Source organism: Dipodomys ordii, unplaced genomic scaffold, assembly GCF_000151885.1.
Source record: "Dipodomys ordii isolate 6190 unplaced genomic scaffold, Dord_2.0 Scaffold1, whole genome shotgun sequence".
NCBI classification, from domain to species: domain Eukaryota; kingdom Metazoa; phylum Chordata; class Mammalia; order Rodentia; family Heteromyidae; genus Dipodomys; species Dipodomys ordii.
The window spans coordinates 61,393,827-61,420,477 of record NW_012267217.1 but is presented as its reverse complement, the minus strand read 5'-3'; the positions used below and the strand labels follow the sequence as shown (position 1 = coordinate 61,420,477).

At 37.1% G+C, this 26,651-nt stretch overlaps 1 protein-coding gene across 8 annotated transcripts in view; it reads left to right on the top strand.

Annotated features, from left to right (window-relative positions):
- Window positions 1–26,651, top strand: part of Trip12 (thyroid hormone receptor interactor 12) — a 124,866-nt gene that overhangs the window by 42,494 nt on the left and 55,721 nt on the right. For all 8 annotated transcript variants that reach the window (XM_013027177.1, XM_013027111.1, XM_013026960.1 and 5 more), the window contains 4 exons: window positions 7,073–7,178; window positions 11,773–11,909; window positions 18,470–18,553; window positions 19,881–19,976. In XM_013027177.1, coding sequence (XP_012882631.1) covers window positions 7,073–7,178; window positions 11,773–11,909; window positions 18,470–18,553; window positions 19,881–19,976 — 423 coding nt within the window. The remainder of the gene's footprint in view (window positions 1–7,072; window positions 7,179–11,772; window positions 11,910–18,469; window positions 18,554–19,880; window positions 19,977–26,651) is intronic.

The window sequence follows — 26,651 nt, the reverse complement described above, 5'->3', positions numbered from 1 at the left end:
CTGGGGATCGAATCCAGGACGTTGCACTTACTAGGAAAGTGCTTTGCCACTGAGCTGCATCCCAGCCCCAGATCCTTTTCTATTATCAAAGTACAGCTCAATGTGTTGTGTAAAAGACCATATACTAAATATTTTAGGCTTTACTCACTGGCCAAAGTTACATTCTTCTGTTGAAGCTCTATAAAATGTAAAATCTTCAAGCTCTGGTGGCTCATGCCTATCATTATAGCTGCTCATGAAGCTAAGATCTGAGGATCACTGAAGCCATCGTGGACAGGAAAGTCTATTTGACTATACCTTCAATTAACCATCAAAAGCTGTAAGTGAGGTATGGCTCAAATGGTAGAGTGACAGCCTTAAGCAAAAAAGCTAAAGGAGTGTGTCCAGGCTTGGCTTGCACACATGCACACACACAAAAACTGTTCAGTTGTATAAAACCATTGTCATCTGGATTTGGCCCACAAATTGCATTTCATTGTTACCTATTCTGGACAAAAATGAATACAGTAGTGACTTACAATCAGATTTTTTGGGGATATAGGTGCTATTTATCCAACCAAACTTAAATGGAAAGGGAGGAAAGGAAAATGGAGCTGGCTTTTGAAGCCAAGAGCTTGTCTAATTTCAGGATGGATGGATCTAAGCGTTCACATGGAGGGTAATGGATGTAATCATCAGGCTTGAGATCAGATGAAGGTCCCTATCAATCTAAAACCTTGTGCCCTATGTCACCTTCTCCCATTCTAAAGCACCAGTGACACTATCTGTTTATTATGTCAGTCTATTAAAAAGACTGTTTTCCTTGTACCATATACCTATTCTTGAAGGGAGTCACTGTGGTGAAGAGGATGGTGGTGGAATGTTAATTGGAGAGGTTTGGAATACTTTGGTCAGTCATGAGTTCCACTCACAAGTAGATGGTCCTTTTTTTGTTGTTTTTTTTAATTTAATTTAATTTAATTTGTGAACATACTGTACAGAGGGGTTACAATTACATGGGCAGGATAATGCGTACATTTCTTACCAAGCATTGCAGCCTCCTCCTTTGGTTTACCCTTCACATCCCTTCCCAGCCTCCCCCCTCTCCCCCATCCCAATCCTTCTCCCCCCCCCGCCCCCCCCCCACCAACGTTGTAAAGCTCGTTTTGGACATGACAACTTGTACTTCTCATTGTTGCAACAGGTCCACCTGTATTTTTTGTTGTTTTTAATAAAAAAGGTTTTTTTTTTCCAGTTCAAAATGACTGACCAACTTGACTAATAATCATTATAATGTTCAACATTTCCTATTTTTGGCATTTTCTAATAAAAATTTAGAATGGCTATCCAGTGTCAGACAGAGATGATCTAATACTACACATTTTCAATTTTATCTTACAATTTTAAAATTATTTCTCTACTCACAAAGTCATAAATAAGAGTTACCATTCATTATATAAAAACTGACGTCTCATAAAATGGTCCTGTTGATTTGGAAGGAAGGACATATATCCTATATTGTCTATCATATCATAATTATATTGCAGAGTGGGGAGGAAAATTGTTTTGTTTCAGTCACTTGTGGGGCTTGAACTCAGGGCCTGGGTGCTGTCTCTGAGCTCTTTTGCCTAAGGGTAGTGCTCTACCTCTATGAGACACAGTGTCACTTCCAGCTTTCTTGTGGCTAATTGGAGATAAGAGTCTCATGGACTTTCCTGCTTGGGCTTGCTTTTAACCATGATCCTTAGATCTCAGCCTCCTGAATAGCTAGGATTGCAGGCATGAGCCACGGGCACCTAGCTGACAGGCCTGCTCAAGGCTAATACACTACCACTTGAGCCATAGTGCCACTTCTGGCTTTTGTTGTTGTTTTTTTTTGTGGGGGGGGGTCCAGTCATGGGGCCTGAACTCTGGGCCTGGCTGTTGTCCGTCAGCTCTTCAGCTCACGGCTAGCACTCTACCACTTAAGCCACAGCACCACTTCCAGCTTTTTTCTTTTTGCTTATGTGGTGCTGAGGAATCGAACCCAGGGCCTCATGCATGCAAGGCAAGCGCTCTACCACTGAGCCACCTTCCCAGCCCATCCACTTCTGGCTTTTATCTGTGTATGTGGTACTGAGGATTTCATGTGTATTAGGCAAGCACTCTACTACTAAGCCATATTACATTGCCAGCCTTGATCTGTGTAATTTTCAGTTGTAGGTCGTGGGGCCTGAACTCTGGGTTTGGGTGCTGTCCCGCAGCTCTTCAGCTCAAGGCTAGCGCTCTACCACTTGAGCCACAGCGCCACTTCCGGCTTTTTTTCTTTTTGCTTATGTGGTGCTGGTGAATCTAACCCAGGGCCTCATGCATGCAAGGCAAGTGCTCTAGCACTGAGCCGCCTTCCCAGCCCTTGTAGGATCTTTTAGTTATAAGGTCTTTTGTATTTCTGTTTCATAGACTAGTATATTCTCTTTATTTGGTCATCTGTCTTCTATAGTTTAGCTGCTTTTCTGTCAGTGTAGCATCTAAAACCCATTTTTTTTCTTTCTTTTTTTTTTTTTTTTTTGTTGTTAGTAGTGGGGCTTGAACTCAGGGTCTGGGCACTGTCCCTGAGCTTGTTTTGCTCAAGGCTAGTACTATACCACTAAGCCACATTCCCAGCCCTTCCAGTGTTTCTTAATAATTGGAACTGTTTGTACCAGCTCTTATACCTTCTTCCTTCCTGTTTTTCCTTTCTTTTCTTTTTTCTTTTTTTTTGGCCAGTCCTGGGGCTTGAACTCAGGGCCTGGGCACTGTCACTGAGCTTCTTTTGCTCCAGGCTAGTGCTCTACCACTTGAGCCATAACACCACTTCATTTTTTCTGTGTGGTACTAAGAAATTGAACCCAGGGCTTCATGCATGCTAGGCAAGCACTCTACCACTAAGCCACATTCCCAGCCCCAAGCCTTTTTTTTTTTTACTGTGTAATTCTAGTTTTCTCTGTGTGTGTGCATGTGTGCACGCTTAGATCATTATTTCATTCTTCTTACTACTTTGGACTTGTTCTAGTTTGTTGAAGTTAAACTTTTTATTGTTTATATCTGCTTCATTTGTGATGCTGAGGATGGAATTTAGGGTTTTATGTACTCAAGGCAAGTGTTCAACCACTAAGCTATATCTCTCTTCTTTTTTTGTTTTTCATGTAGACTTTTGTTGCTGTAAACTTCCTTAGAATTACCTTCACTGCAAACCATAAGTTTTCATTTCCATTTTTATTTGTCTCAAGCTGTGTTTCAATTTTAGGTTATGTTTTGACAGCACGTGTTCAGAAGAATATTGCTTAATTTACCCTGCTTTTGTTTTTGGTGTATTTGAGGCTTGTCTCAAATTCTTCAGTCTTCTTGCTGTGGCCTCCTAAGTATAAGATACTGGGAGTGTGCCACCACACCCGGCAATTTTGGTTTTCCAGATTTCATGCCTTTATAGTCAGAGTTACTATAGTCAGATATTATAGTCAGAGATAGGATAGGATTTCAGTTTTAAATAGGTGAATACAAAACTTGTTTTGTGGCCTAATATGTAATTTGTTCTGGAGTGTTTTCAATGAGAAGACTGGAATCTGCTTCTGTTGACTGCATTTTCTTTATCTGTCTGTTAATGTCCATTAGACAAGTCTTTATTGTGTTTGTTTGTTTTTTTTTTTTTGCCAGTCCTGGGGTTTCAACTTAGGGCGTGGGCACTGTCCCTGAGCTTCTTTTGCACAAGGCTAGCACAATACCACTAAGCCACATTCCCAGCCCCTCACAGTATTGTCATTGTCTCAGTGACAATGTCTCAATGACAATACGGGGAATTGAAAAGACAAATCTTGATGAAATGTTAGGTTTTGAAATTTGCTACTACTATCATTCTGTACTTCTCTTCAGATCTGTTAGCACTTTGGGTTACTCACTGTATATTTAAATTACTATTACATTCTTGACCAATTGAACTTTTTTGAAAAAAATTTTTACTGTTATAAGGTACAGAAATATACAGAGGAAATGAAACCTTTTTATCACTGCATAATGACTTGTCTATTTTTACAGTGGTCAACATAATGTCTTTTTCTGAAACAAGCATTGCCAACCTCTCTTGTTTCCATTTATGTATAGTTTGTGTCTATTTATATATAGTGATCACATGAAAGAACTTCATAAAGTGAAAATGCTATGTCTTATGATGCTTGTTAAGTGGGTGAAAACATTTGTCAGACTTATTGAACATTATATAAATTGTATTTATATGTTGAAGTCTAAGGATATGAATAGTAGAAGTGTAAAAAGTTGGGTTGAAAGTATATGCCATCATTGCCAGGTGTGATGTTGCATAAGTTTGGAGATGTGGGTTTTCTTTCAAGAGCAGCCCAGGCAAAAATGTACAGGCAAAAATGTAGTGAGACCTGTGCCTATGCCAATGGTTTAGGCATGTAATTCTAATTACTCAAGAGATTGAGATATGAAGAATCACAACTTGAAGTCATCCTAGGCAGAAAAGTCCCAGAGACTTCAGTTAAGCAACAAAAAAAAAACAACCCCAACAAACTAGAAGCCGGGCGCTGGTGGCTCACACCAGTAATCCTAGCTCCTGAGGAGGCTGAGATCTGAGGATTATGGTTCAAAGCCAGCCCAGGCAGAAAAGTCAGTGAGACTCTTATCTCCAATAAACCACTAGAAAACCGGAAGTGGTACTGTGGCTCAAGCAGTAGAGCACTCGCCTTGAGCTGAAGAGCTGAGGGATGAGCCCCCAAGCCCAGAGTTCAAGCTCCATGACCAACAAAAAAACGAAAACAAAAACAAAAAGCAAACTAGAAACATGGCTCTTTAGTGGTAGGGTGGCAGCCATGAACATGTAAGCCAAGCAATATAGTGTGAGGCACTGAGTTCAAGCACCTATGGATAGTGGCACATGTATATGATCCCAGCTGTTAGAGCTATAGGAGTAGGATAATTGTGATTGAGGCCTACTGTTAGAAACAATCTGAAATGTAAAGCAAAAATGGTGGAGACATGGCTCAAATGCTAGAACACCTGCCTAGCTAACGTAAGTCCCTGCTAACTTCAGTGCCTGAGTTTAACCATTGAATTGCAAAAACAGAAAAGCATACCTCAAAATACATTCTTTTGCATATTTTAATTATTATTACATGGATTAAAATATGTGTTATTCTGGTCATTACTATATGTGTAAAGATACTTTAGAATTAGTGCACTAAAGTGGCATTATTGACAGTAATAGGAGGGTTTTCGAAGTGATTTATAATGAATGGTGTTTTGATAAATGGGAACCTGCCCCTCCCCCCAAATACATTTTTTAAGTTATTTAGTCTTATGTTTGAGAGAAAATTAGTTCTGAAAGATTACTTTGATAAATACATCAAGTATATAAAACAGTATGAACACATTGTACTAGTTCTATTGAACTGTGCACATTTTCTGTCTCTCAGGTGACCAGTGTGTGTGTGGAAGGGCAAAGATGGAATAGAATAGGACATCAGGTATAAATGTGTGATCACAATAATTCTGGTAAAATTAGGTTGAAAGTCAACCTGAAAAAAATTAAGACACTCCTAGTTTGATGCTTTTCAATTTAGTCAGCACTTTTGAGACCAAATTTATTTTCAGGTTTACACAAGGTTTACATTGGATTTCTAAATGATAATGCCTGTCTGATTATAGTTTTTGTTTGTTTGTTTTGTTTTGTTTTTGGGTCCGGTCGTGGGGCCTGAACTCTGGGCCTGGGCACTGTCCCTCAGCTTTTCAGCTCAAGGCTAGTGCTCTACCACTTGAGGCACAGCACCACTTCCAGCTTTTTTCTTTTTGCTTATGTGGTGCTGGGGAATCGAACCCAGGGCCTCAGGCATGCAAGGCAAGCGCTCTACCACTGAGCCACCTTCCCAGCCCCTGATTGTAGATTTTTGAACTTGGAGAATAACTTGGATTTCCCTCAGTAACTTTTTTTTTTTTTTGGTGTGTTATGGTATTAATGATCATTCCAAGTTGAATGAACTAGAAGAATCTTAAAAACTCAAGAATTTATTAATGCTTTTTACCACTACTCTCCCAGACCTTTATTAATACTTTTGACAAAGTGGGACCAATAAAGATACCTTTAAAAAATTAATAGTAAAGAATTAAATTTATGGAAAAACACAGTAGATCTAAAGTGTGTAGTTGATCTCTGGAAAAGTTCCTTTCCACTTAAGATAGTGCCATACTTGATTTCGAAGACTTCACCAGAAGTTCTTGTTGAATAATAGATTCCCATCCAGTATGCCAATTGTGTTCTAATACTGTATAGAATGGGTTGTGAATGAATGATTGTTATCATGACTTCTCAGTTGTTGATAAAATAATAATGCATAGTTGCTATATTGTTTTAAACTCTATTAAGATGCTGAAGGCATTAGATGACTCCAAGAGAAACATGTGAAGTGTGTTTGACTGACTTCTCTAATCATTCAACTTGAGATAGTCATTAATACTGTAACACAAAAAAAAGCTGCTGAGGCAAATGTAAGTTATTCAAAAGTCTCCAAATACAAAAATGTCACATTCTTGTGATATTTAGCTAAAGTATATAAATTTTTTACCCATAGGGTGGCATAAACTATTTTTTTTTCTTAATACCTTTGGTGGTCAGCTTAACTGTAATAAGACAAAGTGCAATACTGTACTTTATTTATTTTGGGGGAGGGGATTTGTCTTGGGGCTTGAACTCAGGGCCTGAGCACTGTTCCTGAGCTTTTTCATGCCCTACCGTTTTGTCCCGTAGCGTCACTTCTGGTTCTCTGGTCACAGACTTTGCTGCCCAGGTTTTGAACTGTAATCCTCAGATCTCAGCCTCCTGAGGGTTACAGGCAATCTAGAAATCTCTTGACTTTGGTAATCTATTGGAGAAGAGATAGAAACCTAAGTTTCCATGAGTAGGTAAGTAAAAAAACTATGGAAATACGTTTAGCAGTACTGTTGGAAAGGCAAGAAGATGTTTTGTGAACTTTTAAAATCAAATGGGTTATTGAAAAAATTTTATGAATTGTAAGTCATGATGTTAGTTTTTATAAAATTTGACTTTCATAATTCTCACAAATAGGTTTAAGAAAATCTACCAAGAAGCGCAGTGAGTCACCACCTGCTGAGCTCCCCAGTTTGAGGAGGAGCACACGCCAAAAGACCACGGGCTCCTGTGCTAGTACCAGGTAAGTTCAGCTTATGTTTTACTTTTTTTTTCTTTAAGTTGTTTTAGAGATGATATTCAGCAGGGTTACCTTTACATATGTTGGGTGATAAGTGCCTTGTTTTTCTTTTCCTTAGTATGGGCTGTTCCCTACTTCTCTCTTTTCCTCCCTCCCTATCTTCACCCATCGTTGCTTGGTTCATCTTCATCAATGTCCAGTGCAGCTGATGGTTTCCGCTGCTGCACTTTTTCACTCTCCACTTTTTAATATTCTGCTTGTGTGCACATTTTTGTAAGTTATTTTTTTGTGTGACATTGTCACACTATGTAGCCCAAGTTGTTCTCAAGCTCATTGTCCTTTTGCCTCAGCTTCCTGAGTGCTGGTATTACAAGTGTGTACTACCATACTTGGCCTGATAGTGATTTGAGTAAATACATGTAAGATCACTAGTGTATTTTTGTGAATTCTTCTCGTCCCCCAATATTTAGTTAGGTTTTTACTAAGTTGGCATCTTGTTATTTATTATTTATCCTCATCCACCCTAAGGCTTGAACTGAGAGTCTTGTGCTTGCCAGTCAAATGCTTTAATATTTGAGCCATGACATTCTTCCAGCTCACTTAGTTATTATTTTATTTTTGACAACACTGTCATTCTCTACTTTTTCCTCTTTTACTACACCATTTTCTAGAGTTATTGCTAGGAAGTATTTGGATATTTGATTGTTTGCAGAGTTCTAATTTGCCAAATTCATCTCTAATGAGCATCTTTACGTTGTTTTAAAGGTAGCTAAATTTTCCAGTGGTGTGACTAATGAATCAAAAGGGATGCCTGCTTGAGTGGCTTTCATATTGCCTAATTAGTTTCTGAACGTGTTGGCATATGTTACTAAGTTTAATGGCTAAGGGAAGAAAACATAGTTAATTTTCTTTATAACACACGTCCAGAAAAACTGTGGGGCAATGTGTGTTCTCTTACATCTCCAATTTTTATTTCTCTCAGTTGTTGTGGAACTCTTTTTCAGAATGTCCCCTACCTTTGGTATGTGGTACAGGGTATGATTCATATACTTTGATTGAATGGTTGAAAGTCTTAGGTTCAACAGAAGTCTTTCCATTACAATTTCCTCTCAGAATTTCAGGCTTGAACAGTTTGCTAAGTGTATTTATTCTGTTAATTATCCAAAAGTCAAATGTGACTTCTCCCTCTTTTATAAATATAAGATTTCTTTTTTATTCTTTTTTTTAAATTAGCCTATATTAGTTATATGGAAGAGAATTTCATATACATTTCCACACATTTTCCCACACATTTTTATAGTGTGTTCCAATCAATCTCACCCTTTCTGTTGCCTCTTTTACTGTCTCTTTCCTCCATCTCCCTATATGTAGTTTGCTTGTTTCTTCTACTAAGTACAAGTGATAGGATAATCTTTTTTTTTCCCCTGTTCTAACTTGGGTAAAAGGCTTTAGTACATTTGGTTTTTCAAGGTAAACTGTTCTTTCTGTTTTCAGCAGTGACACAACAATCACCTAAAGAAAGACCATGCATTAGTCATAAGAAATGTATCCTTGCTCCATTATAAATCCTTGTTTTTCTTTTTTCTTTTTTTTTTTTGGTGCTGGATATTGAACCTAGAACTTTATGCATACTAATCTGTGCTCTACCACTGAATATCCTCAGCTTCTATACTTACTTTCCAGTTATTCAGATTATTTATGATATCTAGACTACTATTCCTTTTTTTTTTTCTTCAAGCAGAAAAGAGTTTATTGGGAGAGCAAACTGCGGCCCCACACAAGATAGAGGGGTGTGGAAACAGAGAGGAAGGAAGAAGAGAAAAAGAGAGAGGGACTTGTTGAGCCAGATTATATAGGGAAAGGAGGGAGGCAGGCCCAGAGTGGATGCAGAATTCCTTTTTGTTTTGTTTCTTAGCAATCCTTTGGTAAGGATTTCTGAAAATTACTTATTCAGAGATGTAGTCTGAATTTTGAATCTTATGAAAGGTGTATAGACTGATACAAAAACTTAATTCACTATGGTTGCAATTAACTTTAAGCTGTAATCAAAGCCAGGTAAATAGTATTACAATTCTCTTTCATTTTCTTTGATCCTTCAACACATGACCACTTAATACATGTAAAACTACTTCTAGCACACACGGCCATTCTGTGCACAGCTATCTAGTTCTCAGCTGGAGAGATGTGCTGTTCATCAGAAACCTTCATGAGAGGGAAACAAAAAACTTGATGAAATTATTTGAGCATTAAATTCAAGTTGTATTTAACACTTGCATGTCAGCATCCCTGTGTGTCTAGTATTCAACTTTGTGTCCAAGTGAGATGTTGGGGCAGTTAGAACCTCCCTAATTTGTAATTTGGTAAAATTGAGGTTTGAGTAAGCTCTTAACTTGTGAATGATTTAACCAACTCTGTTTCACTATTTATGAAAGCATAATTAAGACCTTCATTTATATGTCCATTATGGCTGCTTGCTTTTTTATCTTTCATGAAGGAACAACTAATTTTGTTGTCGTTTTTAAAAAAACTAGTCATAAACTTTTTTTTTTTGCCAGACTCGGGGCTTGAACTTAGGTCCTGGGGCTTGAACTCAAGGCCTGGGCACTGTCACTGAGCTTCTTTTGCTCCAGGCTAGCACCCTACTACTTGAGCCATATCACCACTTCAAACCTTTTCTGTGTATGTGGTACTGAGGAACTGAACCCAGGTCTTCATGCATAGTAGGCAAGCACTCTTTTAACACTAAGCCACATTCCCAGCCCTAATCATAAACTATTTTATTAGGCTAGGTGCTGCTGGTGGCTCATACCTTTGATCCTAGGATCTCAGGAGGCTGAGATCTGAGGATCATGGTTCAAAACTAGTGGGACAGGAAAGTCCATGAGACTCCATCTCCAAAAACTGGAAGTGGATTTGAGGTTCAAAGTGGTAGGGTGCTAGCCTTGTGATAAAGAGCTCAGGGATATTGGGTAGGCCCTGAGTTCAAGCCCCACAACCAACAAAAAAACAAAAACAAAACACATTTTTTTATTAGCTGTTTGCAATTCTTAAGGTATTTTGGAAAACTTTTTAAACACAAGTTATAACAGGACATCTTTTTCTGCCTGATTTGCTTACCAGTTATTAAAATTATCACCAATGAAATGTAATTTGCTTCATGAAAACTGGTTATTCTGTTTCCCGTATTTTATTGTCTTTATCCTGAATAAAAGTCTTTCTAAATGTTGTCTGTTTATGAAAATTAAGTCATTCTTTTTTTTTTTTTTTAAGTGCCAGTCCTGGGGCTGAAACTCAGGGTATTGTTGCTGCCCCTGAGTTGTTGCTCAAGGTTAGCATTCTACCTCTTGAGCCACAACTAGTATTGTTTTGACACTTCTCGTTAGTGTTCACTTAGAGGTCTACCCTTACACATTCTGACTAAATAAATGTTCATTTCAACTGAAATGTAACCAGAGCATTACATAGTAGCTCAAAATCATATTCAAAACTATCTTTCTCTGTCCCCCAACTTTTTTTTTTATTGATCTTATTTCATTAGACCTCAAAGTTGAAGTCAAGACTAAATTCCACTTTTTTCTTGGCCTCTGGCATCCAACCATTTGTCAGATCACAGCTCCACTTCTGGTGCATTTGTCTATGTGTTTTAATTGGAGATAGAGTTTTATGGACTGGGTTTTATGGACTGGGTTTTACTGCCTGGGTTGGCTTTTGAACCATAATCCTCAGATCTCAGCACCAGCTAGTCGTTAATTCTTTATTTCATACGTCTGTGTTATTATGCATTGTTAAGATAGTTGGTTTGGAATAGTTTAGTTATTCTTGGACATGGAAAATGAGCATGGTTTTCCTGATTTTCTTCTCCAATTGTCAGTGTCTGTATATTGCAAGCTTGTGTGTGTGTGTCTGTGTCTGTGTCTATACACACTTTTTTTCTTCCCTCTGTCCTCCCCCTCTCTCTTTCCTTCCTTCCTTCCATCCATCCTTTCTTCCTTCCTCTCTCTCTCTCTCTCTCTCTCTCTCTTCCTTCCTTCCTTCATTGTTCTGAGGCTTCTACTTAAAGTCTGAACACTGTCCTTGAACTTTTTTGCTCAAGGCTAGCACTCTGCAACTTGAGCCATTGAGATGACAGTTTGGTGGACTTTTCTGCCTGAGCTGATTTTGAACCACAATCATCATATCTCAGTCTCCTAAGTAGCCAGGATAACAGGCATGAGCCATTGAAGCTTGGCTATTGATCCATGAGACCTCAAAGTCATAGTCATTTTTAGCATGCAGATGGGGCTCTATTTTAGTTAGCTGAATATTTCTAATCAAGAGGAGTTATTTTTCTCCTTTGTTGTGTTTTAAAATAATTTGTTAGAATGACAACCAATATCTTCCAGAAACACAAAAGTATGTGTTGTGAATACACTATAACTTGGAAGAATTTTACATATACAGAGTCTTAGTTGTTAAACAGAGAGATTTTCTACAACAATTTTTATTTAAAAAGGAGAAGAAACTGGCTTTGTGCTCTATGAATTTGAGCTTTGTGTTGTCTATACATTGCTCCTAGTGCCTTGGTAAGCCTGCCTGTGATGACATCTTTCTGTTGCAGTCGGCGAGGCTCTGGCCTGGGCAAGAGAGGAGCAGCTGAGGCTCGTCGGCAGGAGAAAATGGCAGACCCTGAAAGCAATCAGGAGACAGTGAATTCTTCAGCTGCCAGAACAGATGAAGCTCCCCAAGGAGCTGCAGGTAGATTGACACTTCTTAGCCCTAAAATGCATTTCTATGTCTATGATGATGTGTTGGGATCAGAAATAATCTAGGTGTTAACCACCAAATAAGTTTTTGTTTGGTTTTGTCTTACCTTACATGTTTGGTATTTGAGTATATTCATTTTTCTTTATTTTAAATTCTGACCTTATAGAAAAGGGTAAATTCCTTTTGATTTAATCTTTTCATACTGACACGTGCATATAGTAGTTGCCAGTTGATTCTTTGAAAGAATTAAGTTTGTAATGAAAGGTAAGGATAAGGTGTGAATTATTGCACAAGCATGAATTTTAATTGAGTGTTTTCAAAGTTCTAAAGTAGTATTTGGTTCATCTAAGCTATTTTCATAATACTGTTTACATTTTTATGGATATCATATTCTTGCTAGTTTAGAGTAACAGAATTGATAGAGACTTCCTCCCTTCAGCTTTAAATACTTATCCAATACCATTGCCAAACATTGTGAAACAAAACTTTATTTAAACTGTAGTTAGTGAGATTGAAAACATACTTTAAAGTTGATTTTCTTTTTAATAATAGATAAAAAAGTTTAAAACTTTTACAATTATTATGGACATAAGTATGAGTCCCTTAAATCAGGATTACTGTACATGAGTCTAGATGGTGGCATATTTAATTGAACAAAGCAATTTTATATACTTTGATTTAGTATTAGAATATGTGCTAGTTTTTCTTAACAGCTGTGATTGGTCATCTCATAGATTGCCAGAAAGGTTCTGGAGCTCACTGCTGTTCTTACCATACTGTCCAGCTTAGCATTGGTCCTTGTTTTTGTTAATTTTTTTTAAGATCTCTACTCTTTTCCAGTTCATATAAGTTGTATGTTCAGTTTAAAGCAACTTTTTTTAGTATATATATATTTTTTATTGTAACGATACTGTAGAGAGGTTACAGTTACATGAGTAAGGTAATAAGTACATTTCTTATGGAGCATTGTTACCTCCTCCTTTTTTTTCCCCCTACCATCCCTTCCCTTCCCACCTCCCCAACTCCTCCTTTCCTTAACTCCTCCCCTCCACCCCCAAGTTGTAAAGTTCATTTTCAGCATAGTCTTGTTACAGTGGGTCAGCCTATATCCGTATTTCAGCATTTTGTTATTTCCCTTCCCCTCCCCAAATTAGAAAAATGTATATACAAGATGCAGGGCACCAGAATCAAATACAGTGAAAACGGATTGTACCACAGGGGAAGAACATACAAAAGAAACAAAAAAATCACACAGTATATTATAAATACATTAGAAACAACAGCAAGAAAGATAAAACCTTAGAGCAGCTTTTCTGTTGGGAGAGAACTTTGCAGTCCCATTCTGTTTTTTTCCTAGAATAATTTCATTGAATATTAATTGGTAAATACTTAAAAAAATATAGGCCATTTTGCGTGAAATTCACCAAAGCCTGTGTGTCATGACCCACATTCTATTCTTTCCAGTCTTGTACATTATTTCTCAGTCTATTAATTTCAAGACTGAATGTGGAAGAAAGACAGTTCCCAAATGGGTGACAAAGGTTTTGCTGAATGTTTTACAGTAGACTCTGGAGCAATTAACAGTGGCTGACATATACTTTACTGCAAATACAGTATTTAACACTTGACACATAATTCTCATTTTAACATTCAAAACCTGTTAGGGTAAGGGTTTTGTTGCCATTTTAAAAATAGGAATTAACAGAGACACAATTGGTTAACTTGCCCAGGTTTCTAAGCTAGAATGGATTTGTGACATTTAAATCTAGGTCTTAGTACAAATTTATAATACCTATGTTTTCTTAGGGTTGTAAGGGTATTTAATTCATACAAATATAACTGGGAGTGTTTAATTCATGTGGAGATAATTGGAAGCTAGAATTGAGGGTATGGAAGCAAGAATTTTTTATCTCAAGCAAATAAAATTCAAGGGAATTAGTCGAGTCAGATTGCCTTCCTAAACACAATATAATATAGGTATTTTCTTAGTTTATATGTTATGACTAGTAATTAAAGATACGTGTGACTGCCAGGTACATGCTCACGTCTGTAATCCTAGCTACTCCAGAGGCTGAGATCAAAGCCAGCCCGGGCAGGAAAGTCCGTGAGTCTCTAATCTCAATTAAACTACCAGAAAAACCGGAAGTGGTGCTGTGGCTCAAGTGGTAGAGTACTCGCCTTGTGCTGAAGAGGTGAGGGACAGTGTCCAGACCCAGAGTTCAAGCCCCATGACTGGGGAAAAAAAAGATACATGTGACTTATTAGTATTAGATAAACACAAAATTTAGTATATTTGTAGGGCACATGGCTTGTTAGGTGTAGGAATTCCTCTATTTTGCTTATTTATGGAGTTTTAAGTTCTTCAGAATAATATGCTTTAGTTTATTTGTAAATTAACAAATGTCTAAATTAATGTAGGGCATAGAGCTTAGACTTGTGGAAGTGACTTTGACCACCATGTTGAGTAATCCTATTCTTTGAGCTTCTATAGTTGGTAGAATACTCCCTTCAAAATAGTGAAATGTTAAGAAAAAAATAGATGTTGATCTGACAATTTTAGATTGAAAATCTCTAATTTCCCAAGAAATAATTGAGATCAGATAATAGAAAGCAACCTTGTTTTATAAACTCTACTGTATTTACCTTTGTTTAGTACCATAATGACCATATTACCTGATAATGAAACTCATAGTAAAGTATAATTGCTCTAGTAAGGTATATATTCTAGTAACCATGCTGTTGACATTAGTTCAAAGTTTTGTGACATGTTGAGGAAGGAGGGGAAGAGGAAAAGATAGGGAAGGCAAGAAATCTTCTATTGCCTCCTGTGCTTTGCATCTAAAAGCTTTTTAACAATTTCTTGATAGTTAAAATCTCATTCTATAAACTTCATAGCATTTTATCTTTTATGTAAAAGGTTGTAATGCTTGAAGTATAAAAACTTGGTGCTCTTATAGTAAAACTTTCATCTTCTGATTTAAACACTTTTATCCATTGTAAACATTGTTCATAGCACTGTGGTAATATGTTAACACTAGATTAGAGAACTGGAGACATACTAGCTTTAGAAAAAGTGATACTGCTGAAAATCTGGCTTTGAGTTTTATTGCCCACAATCCTATTTTTATATTTGACTGTGGACAAAAGTGGTGTATGTGATGGAGGAAGTTTATAGCCTTAACTAAGATTGACTGGGAGTTGGCTCCTATAGGAGTTTACAGACAGCCCCCTTAGCCAAGACTAGACTAATTTGGGTTGTCTTTAGTTTTGTAAAACATACCAAATGACCACAGACAAAACTCATTTGCCTTTAAAGGGCTAGTCATAGGATCCCTTTGCCTCTACTAACTGGCTTCTGTCAGAATTGGCTAACTACCCCCACTGTAAAACAGTTGTACTGATTCTGTAGCTCCATAAAACTTGAGAGAACAAAACTTTCGAATATGTTCTATAAATTTTACATATTGGTTAATGTCTTTTTTTGGCATTATAATTTGTGGAATTTATTACAGTGCTACACTAACCTTTCATGATGATAGCTCTGTAGTATACTTTAAAGTAAATTTAAAACCTATTAAATATAGTTTTAGTATTTAAATTTTTTTTTATTATGAAGGTTATATACAGACAGGTAAAGAGTACTTTTATTTTTGGACTTCATCCCTTTGCTCTCTCCCAGTAGTTTTATTTATTTATTTGCTTGGTTATGGGGCTTGAACTCAGGACTCTGGACACTGTTCCTGAGCTTTTTTGCTCAAAGCTAGTGCTCTACCACTTTGAGCCACAGCACCACTTCTGGTTTTCTGGTGGTTAATTGGAGATAAGAGTCTTGGGGACTTTCCTGCCCAGGCTGGCTTTGAACCACGAGCCTCAGATCTCAGCCTCTTGAGTAGCTAGGATTACAGATGTAAGCCACCAATACCTGTACAACGGTATGAGTTATTTTTTGTTGTTCTTGTTTATTTGCTTGCTTTTTAATGTGTAAATACCAGAGTGCTTTTTCTTTTTCTTTTTTTAAGAGTGCTTTTTATTTATGTTTTTGTCGATGGTGAGGCTTGAACTCAGAGCCTGGGTGCTGTCCCTGAGCTCTTTTGCTCAAGGCTAGCACTTCTACCACTTTGAGGCACAGCTCTACTTCCAGTTTTTTGGGTGGTTGTTTGGAGATGAGTGTCATAGGCTGACTTTGAACTGCAATCCTCATCTCAGCCTCCTGAATAGGATTAAAGTTCTTAGCCATCAGTACCTGGACAGAGTGCTTTTTAAAAGCCAAACATTTCATATACTAAAACTTTGTGTTTGCTTTCCATAGACCTGGAAGAGCCACTTTAACACGCTCAGTCATAATCAATATCTAATATAAGTATTTGTTTACAGGGTTTCTGTATACTGTGAAGAAATTACACTAATTTATTAAAAAGGACTTCTGACAAGTATGTCTAAGACGCTGATATCATACGTACTTTTAAAGAATACAATGGGGGCTGGAAAATTGGCTCAGTGGTACAGTGCTTGCCTCGCATGTATGAGGCCCTGGGTTTGATTCCTCAGCACCGCATAAGCATTCTGGCATTTTGCCAGAAGTGGCACTGTGGCTCAAGTGGTAGAGCGCTATCCTTGAGCTGAAGAGCTGAGGGACAGTGCCCAGGCCCAGAGTAATAATAATAATAATTAATAATAAAATAAAGAGTACAGTCGGGGAAGTGGCACTGTAGCTCAAAGTGGTAGAGCACTATCCTTGAGTGAAAGAGCTCAGGAATAGTTTCCCCCGGCCCTGAGTTCAAGTCCCATGACTGACCAAAAAAGAAAAGAAAAAAACGTACAATAGGTTTGGAGGCATGGCTCAGTTGATAGAGTGCTAGCCAATGAGCAAAAATGACCACAGGTTCCAGTCCTAGTCTCAGACCTAAGAAGAAGAAGAGTATAATGAGTAAAGTCAGATTATCATGAATTCAAACTTTGGTTCCCTTATCAGTAATCTACTTTGGAAAAGAAAACTCAGTTACAAAGCCTTAGTTTCTTGTGTGTGTGAGTTCTTAAAATTTTTTTAGTTGTGAGGGAATATGTAGGTGATCACTGCATATAGAACACATTTAATAAATGCTGCCTTATAAGTAGCATCATATAGTGTATTGGTTTGTCATTTTTTTCAGTAGCAGCAGTGAGTGTAGGTGGTTAAACCTGGATAACCCTTTAATATCAGTATTTTTGGGTAACCTTTAGCTCTTAAAACATTTTTTAACAATTCCTATAAAAGGCCAGATAATGTTTTAGGCTTCATATGGTCTCTGTTGCAATTAATTCAATTTGTGATGATAGCATGAAAGCAGCCTTAGACAGTATATAAATATATAAGCACAACTACATTGTAATAAGTTTGTATTTAAAAATCCAAGACTAGATTTGGCCTTTGGGCCATAGTTTGTTCATCTTTGTTTAATCTGTAAACTTAAAAAAAAACGCTGAAATTTAAAATATTCAATGGAAAAATAGGAATAAAAATTCAGAGTTGGTGGCTGGTGCATTGGCATATTTTACTTAAGAAAAGCTCTGTTTGTTTATTTTTAAATGTTTTGAGACAGGGGTCTCTACGTAGCCCAGCCTGGCCTTCAACTCAAGATCCTCCTGTTTCATTTTCCCAAGTGCTGGGATTATAGGTGTGGGCCACCACAGCCATCTCAGAAAAGCTTTAACTTTACATAGTACTCATGAGCCTTCTAAAAAAGTCTTTCTGACTATCTGTCTGGTATTCTGCTATCTGTCTAGTAAACCGTGTTTTTGAAATTGTGAATCATGTGGTCATAGGTACATCAGTCCTATCTGTTTAAACCAATACACCAAGAGTAAAGAATACACTTAAAAGTACAGCATGCTGCTAGTTTTGCAGTAGTTTTTGTTGTTTTTGTTTTCTTTGTGTTTTGTTTGTTTTTTCCTGGTTAGAGTCATATCTTGATGACCTTACAATAGTTTTGGTTTTGGTTTGGGTTCAGATCAGCATTTTGTGTGGTTAATGTCCCTCTGAGCCTTCTTTTTTTCCCTCTGGATCTTTAGTTCTTCATCCTACGCTAGTTTGGACATTAAGTTTTCTCTTTCAGAGCAATGCTTTCAAGTCATCTGTTCATCGTAATTTTTATCTTCAGTATTTTGTTCCAAAAATAAGAATATATAATCTGTCTGTACTTTTGAAATTAGAGGAAACAGATAAAAGTGATTTTAGCAGTATTGCTTTCATTGACTTTTGGTTCAGGAGTCCAGGACAAGACTTAATTCATTTTTTCAAAGGGTTTGAGGAGTTTGTCAAAAGCCATGTATGAATGAAATGCAAAGATTGTTTTTTTTATACTTGTTTAATACTAAGGTAGTTCAGTGTTGCTTTTGTTTTAAACACTGCAGAATGAAGTTTAGAACAGCAGCTGAGTGTGCGGTATGAAGACAAGTTTAATTGCCTTTATTTTTAAGTCTGTAAAATGTTGGTTTTTCTTTTTTTTAAGATAAGCCAGACATAATGAATTTAAATGCTCCTCTCCTAACCCTCACCCTCCCTTCCCCAAAAGCCTCTAGTTCTGTTGCAGGGGCTGTTGGCATGACTACCTCTGGGGAGAGTGAATCGGATGATTCTGAGATGGGACGATTACAAGGTAAAGACAGTCTGAAAGAAATGATTACTACAGGCTGCCAGCTACTCCTGTTCTCTTTTGAAATTAATTCTGTTTTGTTCATTTGAACATCTTGCAGTGCCTGCACTTCTAAAAAGGCTGCTTAGTGGTGATACGATGCTTGAGTTCAGAATATGAGCTATCTGCATCTTCATTTTTACTGTTAATTTGATTAGAAAGCCTTAGATAATTTTATACTATTAAAATTTTCTTAGCTGGGCACTGGTGGCTGACTCCTGTAATCCTAGTTACTCAGGAAACTGAGATCTGAGGAATCAAGGTTTGAAGCCAGCCTGGGCAGTATTGTCCTTGAGGCTCCATTTCCAATTTACCAAAAAGCTGGGCTGGAGGCGTGACTCAGGTGGTAGAGCATTCGCTAGAGCAAGCCCAGCAAGAGCACAAGACACTGAGTTCAAGTTCCAGAACCAGCCTCCCAAAAATCTTTATCATGGTTACAGACATATCTGGTTTTAACAATAAATTATAAAACAACCTTGAAAAGGAGTAGCTTAATATGTTGTTCTTTGGTACCTAATAACATGAATGCATTTAGTAAGGTAGGTTTTTTTTCCCTCCAATGTTCTTTTGTCTTTTTGGTCACCTATTTTAAAATGAAGGGTATAGTATATAAATATATATATATATATATATATATATATATACACTATATATATAAATTTCAGATTTTTTTATAATTGTCAGAGCCTTTACAAAAAGCAATCTTAAATTTTGTATAAACTTTTTATTTAATAGGTGGATGTGTATTTCTGTCTCAAATTGTAGATTTAGAATAGATCCTCAATGTAAGGCTTAGGAGAATCTTATAAGTAAATTTCAAATAATTTTTTTTTTAGTTCTTAAGAGACATGACAACTGTCTTTAGAGCTCTTATGAACTCAGAATTTTTCTTTTTGAACCTAAAAAATACGATTTTCATAGTGTTTTTGGAGAGTCTTAGCCAATATGTCACTGGGAAACAATGTCAGGAAAAAGTGGACAAGGGTGTTTAATATACCTACCTACATTGGGTTTTTCTTGAAAAAGTTAACAGTTCCTGCTGGCACTGGATTTTAAGTTTTTCATAAAACTTAAGATGCTTGATGTATAGGCATCTATACTTGAATGTATACTACATTAATAAATGCAAGTGGTCTTGGAAGTTTAATATAGTTTCTCTTGAAATTTAGAATGAAAAGTAACATTGGCTAACTCAATTATGTGAGATGAATCAGTTCCTTGACATTTTAAGAAATGATCAGTTGCATTAAATAAACTCAACTACTCCCCCTGCCCTTCTTTTTTTCTTTAGCTCTGTTAGAGGCCAGGGGTCTTCCTCCTCACCTGTTTGGTCCTCTTGGTCCTCGGATGTCACAACTTTTCCATAGAACAATTGGAAGCGGAGCTAGTAAGTGAATATTTAAAGTTTTCCCCCTTGAAGCCTCTTAATTAGTTAAGTGCTATTCTTAATGTTTACTTATTGATGGATAAGTATTAGGGCATTTTCATGAACTTTCAGTCTTTTTTTAAAAGTAGGATTTGTGTATGTTTCACCTTGCATTCAGCATCTGTAAATTTTCTTTTGTACTTTTATTTTTGATTAATGAGCTGGGATTTTAAAAAACTAGCATTTGTAGTAATGTTATGTTTTGTTTGAACTAAAGAACAGTAAATTATTTACTGGCAATTACCTGGTTGCATGGGCTCATAGATTCAGAACTTGAGTTTTTATGGTATAACAAAGTTTACTTTATAAAGCAGTCAGTCTTATATGAGCCTGAGGACAATTTCTAGTCACTGAATTATCAAATTAGTGTGTTTTAACACAGGGATTTTATATGATTGACATAACAATCTGAATTGTAACTAAAAGTACTTTACACTTGATTTCTAACAGGTAATCATTTACATTAGCTTCCTAAAAACTCAAATTTATTCTGTTTTATTTTTTTGTGCTGGTACTGGGCTTTGAACTCAGGACCTGGGGTACAGTCCCTTAGGTTTTTTTGCTCAAGGCTAGCTCTGCTGCTGGAACCATAGACCATAGCTCTACTTCTGGCCTTTTTTTTTTTTTCTTGATGGTTAATTTTGGAGAAAGAGTCTCACAGGCTTTTCTGCCTAGGCTGGCTTTAAACTGCAATCCTCAGATCTCAGCTCTCCTGAGTAACCAACAGTGCAGGCCTGAACCTGTAATTCTAATACTTGGCAAGGAAATAAAAGAAACAGCTGGTATTTTGTTTTGTTTGTGCTACCCTGATAGATCTTAGATAACATGCAAAAGTCAGCTTTTTTTTTTCCTCTTTTTTTGGTGGTACAGGAGATTGAACCTAGGGTCTCATGCTTTTACTACTTGAGCTATGCTTCCAGTTGCCCCTATTCTTTCTCTTTATTTTTATTAAGTGAATGATGGTCATTTTTTCCTTCATCCTCCCTAATTCTTCCCCCTCAAGTCAGATCACTTTTCAAGTTATTTTTCTTGAGAAAATGTCTTATCATGTAGCCTGAAGGCTTGTCTTAAACTTTGGATCCTCCTACCACTCCTTCCTGTGTGTTGTGATTACAGGTGTGTGCCTGGCTTCTTACAAACTCTTGAATTGGATATTTAGTGCCATTCACTAGATATTGGGATTATACTCAATTACAAATAGGATAAGTAGAGTTGCAGACTTTTCATATAGGATGATAGCAACGAACAGTTATTCTATACTAAAAATTTAGATTTAGTTGTCAGTACAAGGAAAAGGAAACAAAGAATAACGGTTGTAGGTTGAAGGAAGGAGATGGGTAGACTGGTTAGAGAAACCTTATCTTGAGATCTTAGGAGTTTTATAGAGATTAAAGTGAGGTTAAGAAACCAGCCATGCATAGGTCCTCATGAAAGAACATGTGTCATGCCAGAAATGGGAATAAATTTGTGTTTGAGAAACTGCATGAGAAAGTGAAAGGAAAATGGTAGAAGATGAAACTGAAGAGATACAGGGATTTATCAGAATAGGAGGCTTTGGCAATTCAGCCATAAGTATAGGAAATCAGGAGCTATCTCAGCTTAGAAAGGGAGAATGAGGGCTGCGAAGGTGGCAGCCATAGAGTACTTGGCCTCACATGCATGAGGCCCTGGGTTTGATTCCTCAGCACCCCATACACAGAAAAGGCTGGAAGTGGCACTGTGGTTCAAGTGGAAGAGCACTTGCTTTGAGCTAAAGAGCTAAGGGACAGTGCCTACGCCCAGAGTTCAAGCCCCACAACTGACCCCCCCACCCCCACCCCCCAAAAAAAGGGAGAATGAGATTGATTATGAAAAAGATAGGATAAAGTTGAATAACTAACAGTATAATAACCCCTACAACCTGCTGTCATTAATCCATAGCGGTTGGCATCTCATTTATATTCTTATCCATTCTCCTTACTCCAAGTGTTTTAGGGTCTCTTTATAGTAGTCTCCCATAGACTGGCTTGCAACTTCTGGTGACTCTCCGTGTGTGTGTGTGTGTGTGTGTGTGTAACTTCTGGTGACTCTGCTGGTATGTGTGTGTGTAACTTCTGGTGACTCTCCTGGGGTGGGTGTGTGTGTGTGTAACTTCTGGTGACTCTCCTGGTGGGTGTGTGACTTCTAGTGACTCTCCTGGTGTGTGTGTGTGTGTGTGTGTGTGTGTGTGTGCAACTTCTGGTGACTCTCCATGTGTGTGTGTGTGCAACTTCTGGTGACTCCTGGTGTGTGTGCGTGTATGTGTGTGTGTGTGTGTGCAACTTCTGGTGACTCTCCTGGTGTGTGTGTGTGTCCTGGTGTGTACGTGTGTATGTGTACACCCCTCTCCCCCGCAACCTGTCCTGGGCACTGTCCCGGGGCTCCTTTTTGCTCAAGGCTTGTGCTTACGACTTGCGCCAGTGCCACTTCTGGCTATTTATGTGGTTAACTGAGGTGAGAGTCTCATATAGTTTCTTGCCCAGGCTGGCTTCAAAACTGCAATCCTCAGATCTGAGCCTCCTGAGTGCTAGGATTACAGGCACAAGCCACTGGCACCCAGTGACCCCTCCTGCTTTAACCTGTGAGTACAGGGATTCCAGGTGTGCACCACCACTTCCAACTCGTTTGTTTTTAAGATACCATTTCATCTGCATATATTTGAATTTATAAGTATAAAAATGAAGAGAATGTTTCCTGGTATTAAGTTCAGAGCTCGTATATTCCCATGCTTTTTTTTTTTTTTCCTGTTTATGTGGTGCTGAGGAATCGAACCCAGGGCCTCGTGCATACAAGGCAAGTGCTCTATCACTGGGCCAAATTCCCAGCCCTATTCCCATGCTTTTTAAATCTTCTAAAATTTTGTTTTTCTTCAGTCTGGACCACATATGATTTTTACATCAGTGTATTTCTTGAGTTCATTTCTAAGACAAATCTGAATTTACTTGTTTTACCTCTTTATGTATTTCTAGGAAAAAGACTGGAAGGGCCTATTAACATTATAGGACCTATTAACATTAAAACACTCTAAATCCATATTTAAATCTTGGACTAGAGAAGAGTATAAAACTCCTTACACCTGCAGTGTCCCAGGTTCAACAATACCATTTCATGTCTAATAGTTACACATTTTTATCTGTATCACACTTTCCTTTATTGCTTTGAAATAAATCCAGATAAATGCTCTCACTTGTAAAACTTTCATCCTGATGCTCAAGATTCTTACGCTGTACACACACACACACACACACACACACACACACACACGTAATTGTAGTGGCTTTTAAAATTTTTGATTTGATTTTGTTGTTTTTTTCCCCCCAGTGAAGAAAGGCAATTCAAAAATACTGGGGTTTTTTTTGTTGTTTTGTATTAAGAGTAGCAAGCTGGGTTCTAGTTGCTCACTTACTATAATCCTAGCTATTAAGAAGCCAGGGATCAAGGTTTGAGGTTTGAAGACATTTAGGGCAAAAAGTCCATGTCTAAAATAACCAACAAAAACCCTGGCTGGAGAGTGTGACTTACTAGTAGTAGAGCAAAAGCCAAACAACTCACTGGTAGGGGAGGTGGTGATTGAAGTTTCAGTAAACAAACTTGAAACTCAGTGTCAAGATAACAAGGGTTACAAAATGGTAGTGCTTAGGACAAATAATTTCATATATGAGAAGTCATATTACTTTGGAGAAGAGTTGATAAAGGATATTTTACCCCCCCCCCCCGATTATTTGTTGGTTTTGTCTTTTGGCGGGGGATGAATCATTGCAAGTAGTGGGCTCTCATAGGGGCTTTAGATATTTTAGTGATTTTCATTGATGTATACATTGTTCCATTATTGGATGCTGGACTCTTCGTTTTGAGATTAGCTTCTGAACCTTGCTGACTTGACTTTTGATAGTTTTTGATAGCCTCTTTGCTTTTTGGTGTGATATAACTAAGCTCAACAGTCTTAAATTCTCTTCTACTGTAAATGTACATCTTGTCACAGTTACTACCTGATATGATACCAAATTCTAGTCATTGTCATTTCTGCTACATTATTCACTATTAAATCCTTTTAATGAGTAAAAAAACGTTATCTTCTAAAAAATTTATATTGATAATGCCAGTTCACATATTTCACTGATACTATCTCCTTTCTCCAATGCTAGAAGCTTTATTTCCAGTGGTAGTAACATAGTAACTCATTTGCTTTGTCTTGTATTTTGATTCCAGCTTTCTAAAAAAATTCCAACTTATTAAAAGTGTTACTATTTTTTTCTTAAATAGCCTTTTAAAATAGATGGCCTGTCCTGTTATTTTTTCCTTAAATTCTATTATTAAGTAGTTATACAAAGAGGTTACAATTTCATATGTGTCAGGTTATGAGTACAAGAGGACCGGTGAAGATTCCTTTTGTAAAAGTGTCAATATCACTGCATTCTGTGGCTATACATAGTGTATTTTGCCATTTGGGTTATTTCCTTTTTTTCTCTCTCTCTCATTCTAGTCCTACCCATTATTTCTAGAAACACTGTAAAAAATGTTTGTGTGTGTGTATGTGTGTATATGTAAGTGGTTGTATAAAAAAAGAAAAAGATGTGTGTGTGTGTATACACACACACGCTTAAAAGGCTGAACAAAGGGGTTTTAATTCCAGAAGTCAGGTTATGAGTGTAATGTATCTTGAACATTGTCACCTGTACATTTTTCCTTCATCTTTCTCCATTTCTTTCCTACTGTAAAGTTTTGTAGTTCAGTGTTTACAAAGTGTACATTATATATAAAAACTGTATTTGCTCACTCTTCTATATTTGTAGTCAAGTATTCTAATTTTCTATCAGCCTCTTGTATATCATCTTTTAAACATCCTGTATATGTATGTTCTTTAGTCTCTCTTTTTTTTTTTTTTTGGTTGGTCATGGGGCTTGAACTTTGGGCCTGGGCACTGTCCATCAGCTTTTCAGCTCAAAACTAGGACTCTACCACTTGAGCTACATCGCCACTTCCAGTTTTCTGGTGGTTAATTGGAGATAAGAGTCTCATGGACTTTTCTGCTATCCTCAAATCTTCAGCCTCCTGAGTAGCTAGGATTACACTCGTGAGCCACCAACACCAGGCTGTTTACTCTGTATCCTTGGTTTATTATTGCCTACTTTAATTCTTTTTCATATCTTAAACTGCAAAGTTTAACTTTTACCACCTTTTATGTTGTTTTATTAAATTCTACCTTTTTGCAGTTTTATTAGATTTATATAGTTAATAACATACTGTTTTATGTTTGCTCATTTATTTGCCTGTTCCATTATTCTTAATTGGCTCAATATCTTTTGTGGGAACCCTTACCGGAAGATTTGATGGTGTGCTTGACCTATGAATAATACCAGTGGGAATCCCTAGCTGTGTGATTGTTAAATCTTATGTGTGAGTAAAGGCATGGGATTATGAGTGTTTAACATCTTACTTAAATTAATTTTTTGACATAGTCTCTGTATGTACTTAGGAAGGAAAATCCTGGATCCCTTGTTGAAACTGCTTAAATCAGGTCAGGCAACAAGTTATCTCTAATTAACTACTAGAAAAACCAGAAGTGGAGTTGTGGCTCAGAAGTGGTAGAGTTCTAACCTTGAGCACAAAGAGCCTCAGGGATAGCACCAGGCCCTGAGTTCAAGTTCCACAACCAATCAAAAAACACGAATTGCTTAAGTGTTTCCTGATTTTTTTTTCTTTTTCTGTCATCTACCTCTTGGAATGTCTCCTTATGTTTATTTTTCTATAACTCCCTTAAACTTTGCTTGGACTAACTCAGACTTACAAAATGGAGATTGGGGACATTATCTTCAGTTTAAGCTCACTTCTTGCTCCTGATGGTAATTAGAATACTATTTTATAAACAGTATTTTGAGATACTCCTGGAAATCTTTTGGTGACAATCTTTTAAATAATTGTACATAGGGATTTCATTCAATTCAGTGTGTCAGTTTATTGGTACAATAAATCTTGATCAGTGTCTCCCCTTACATTATTATATCTTTGATTGTTCACTCCATCTAGCCTGTCTTTGTGATTCTGAGAACTTTATCTTGTTGCTCACTTTAAACACTTCCTACTGACAAGTTTTCAGTTGTTTTATTCTTCAATTCTAGATATTTCTTTGTAGCTTGCATTCTACTGATAACCCTTTGGTCCTTAATTCTTTGCTTATACTTTTAAAATTATTTTTAATTGTGCAAATGTGTATACATTTAATGTGCTAATCCGTTGTGCAATTTATATTCTAATTCTGTAGGAGTTGGTCTGTTTCTGTGATGTGCTTTTTTTATTATCAAAATCAAGCTGTTTTTCTTTTGTTTGTTTTTTGCTTCATTACATGGCAAACCTTTTATATAAAAGTACTGAAGAGGTTTCTCATGCCAGTGGTGTTTTCTTCTTTTTCTCTATGTAAACATAAAGATTCAGTAGTAGATTAGTTTATCTTTAGCCATGACTTGGAGCATACCTGACCAGAGTTGGAATTTTGTTGATTCATTCCATCCCTGGCTCAACCTTGACTCTGTCTGGTTCTCTCAAAATTTAGGTTGATACCAAGTTGGCAAATCTGTGTCCTCATCCTTGAGTAATGAAGCAGATTAAAACATGTGACAG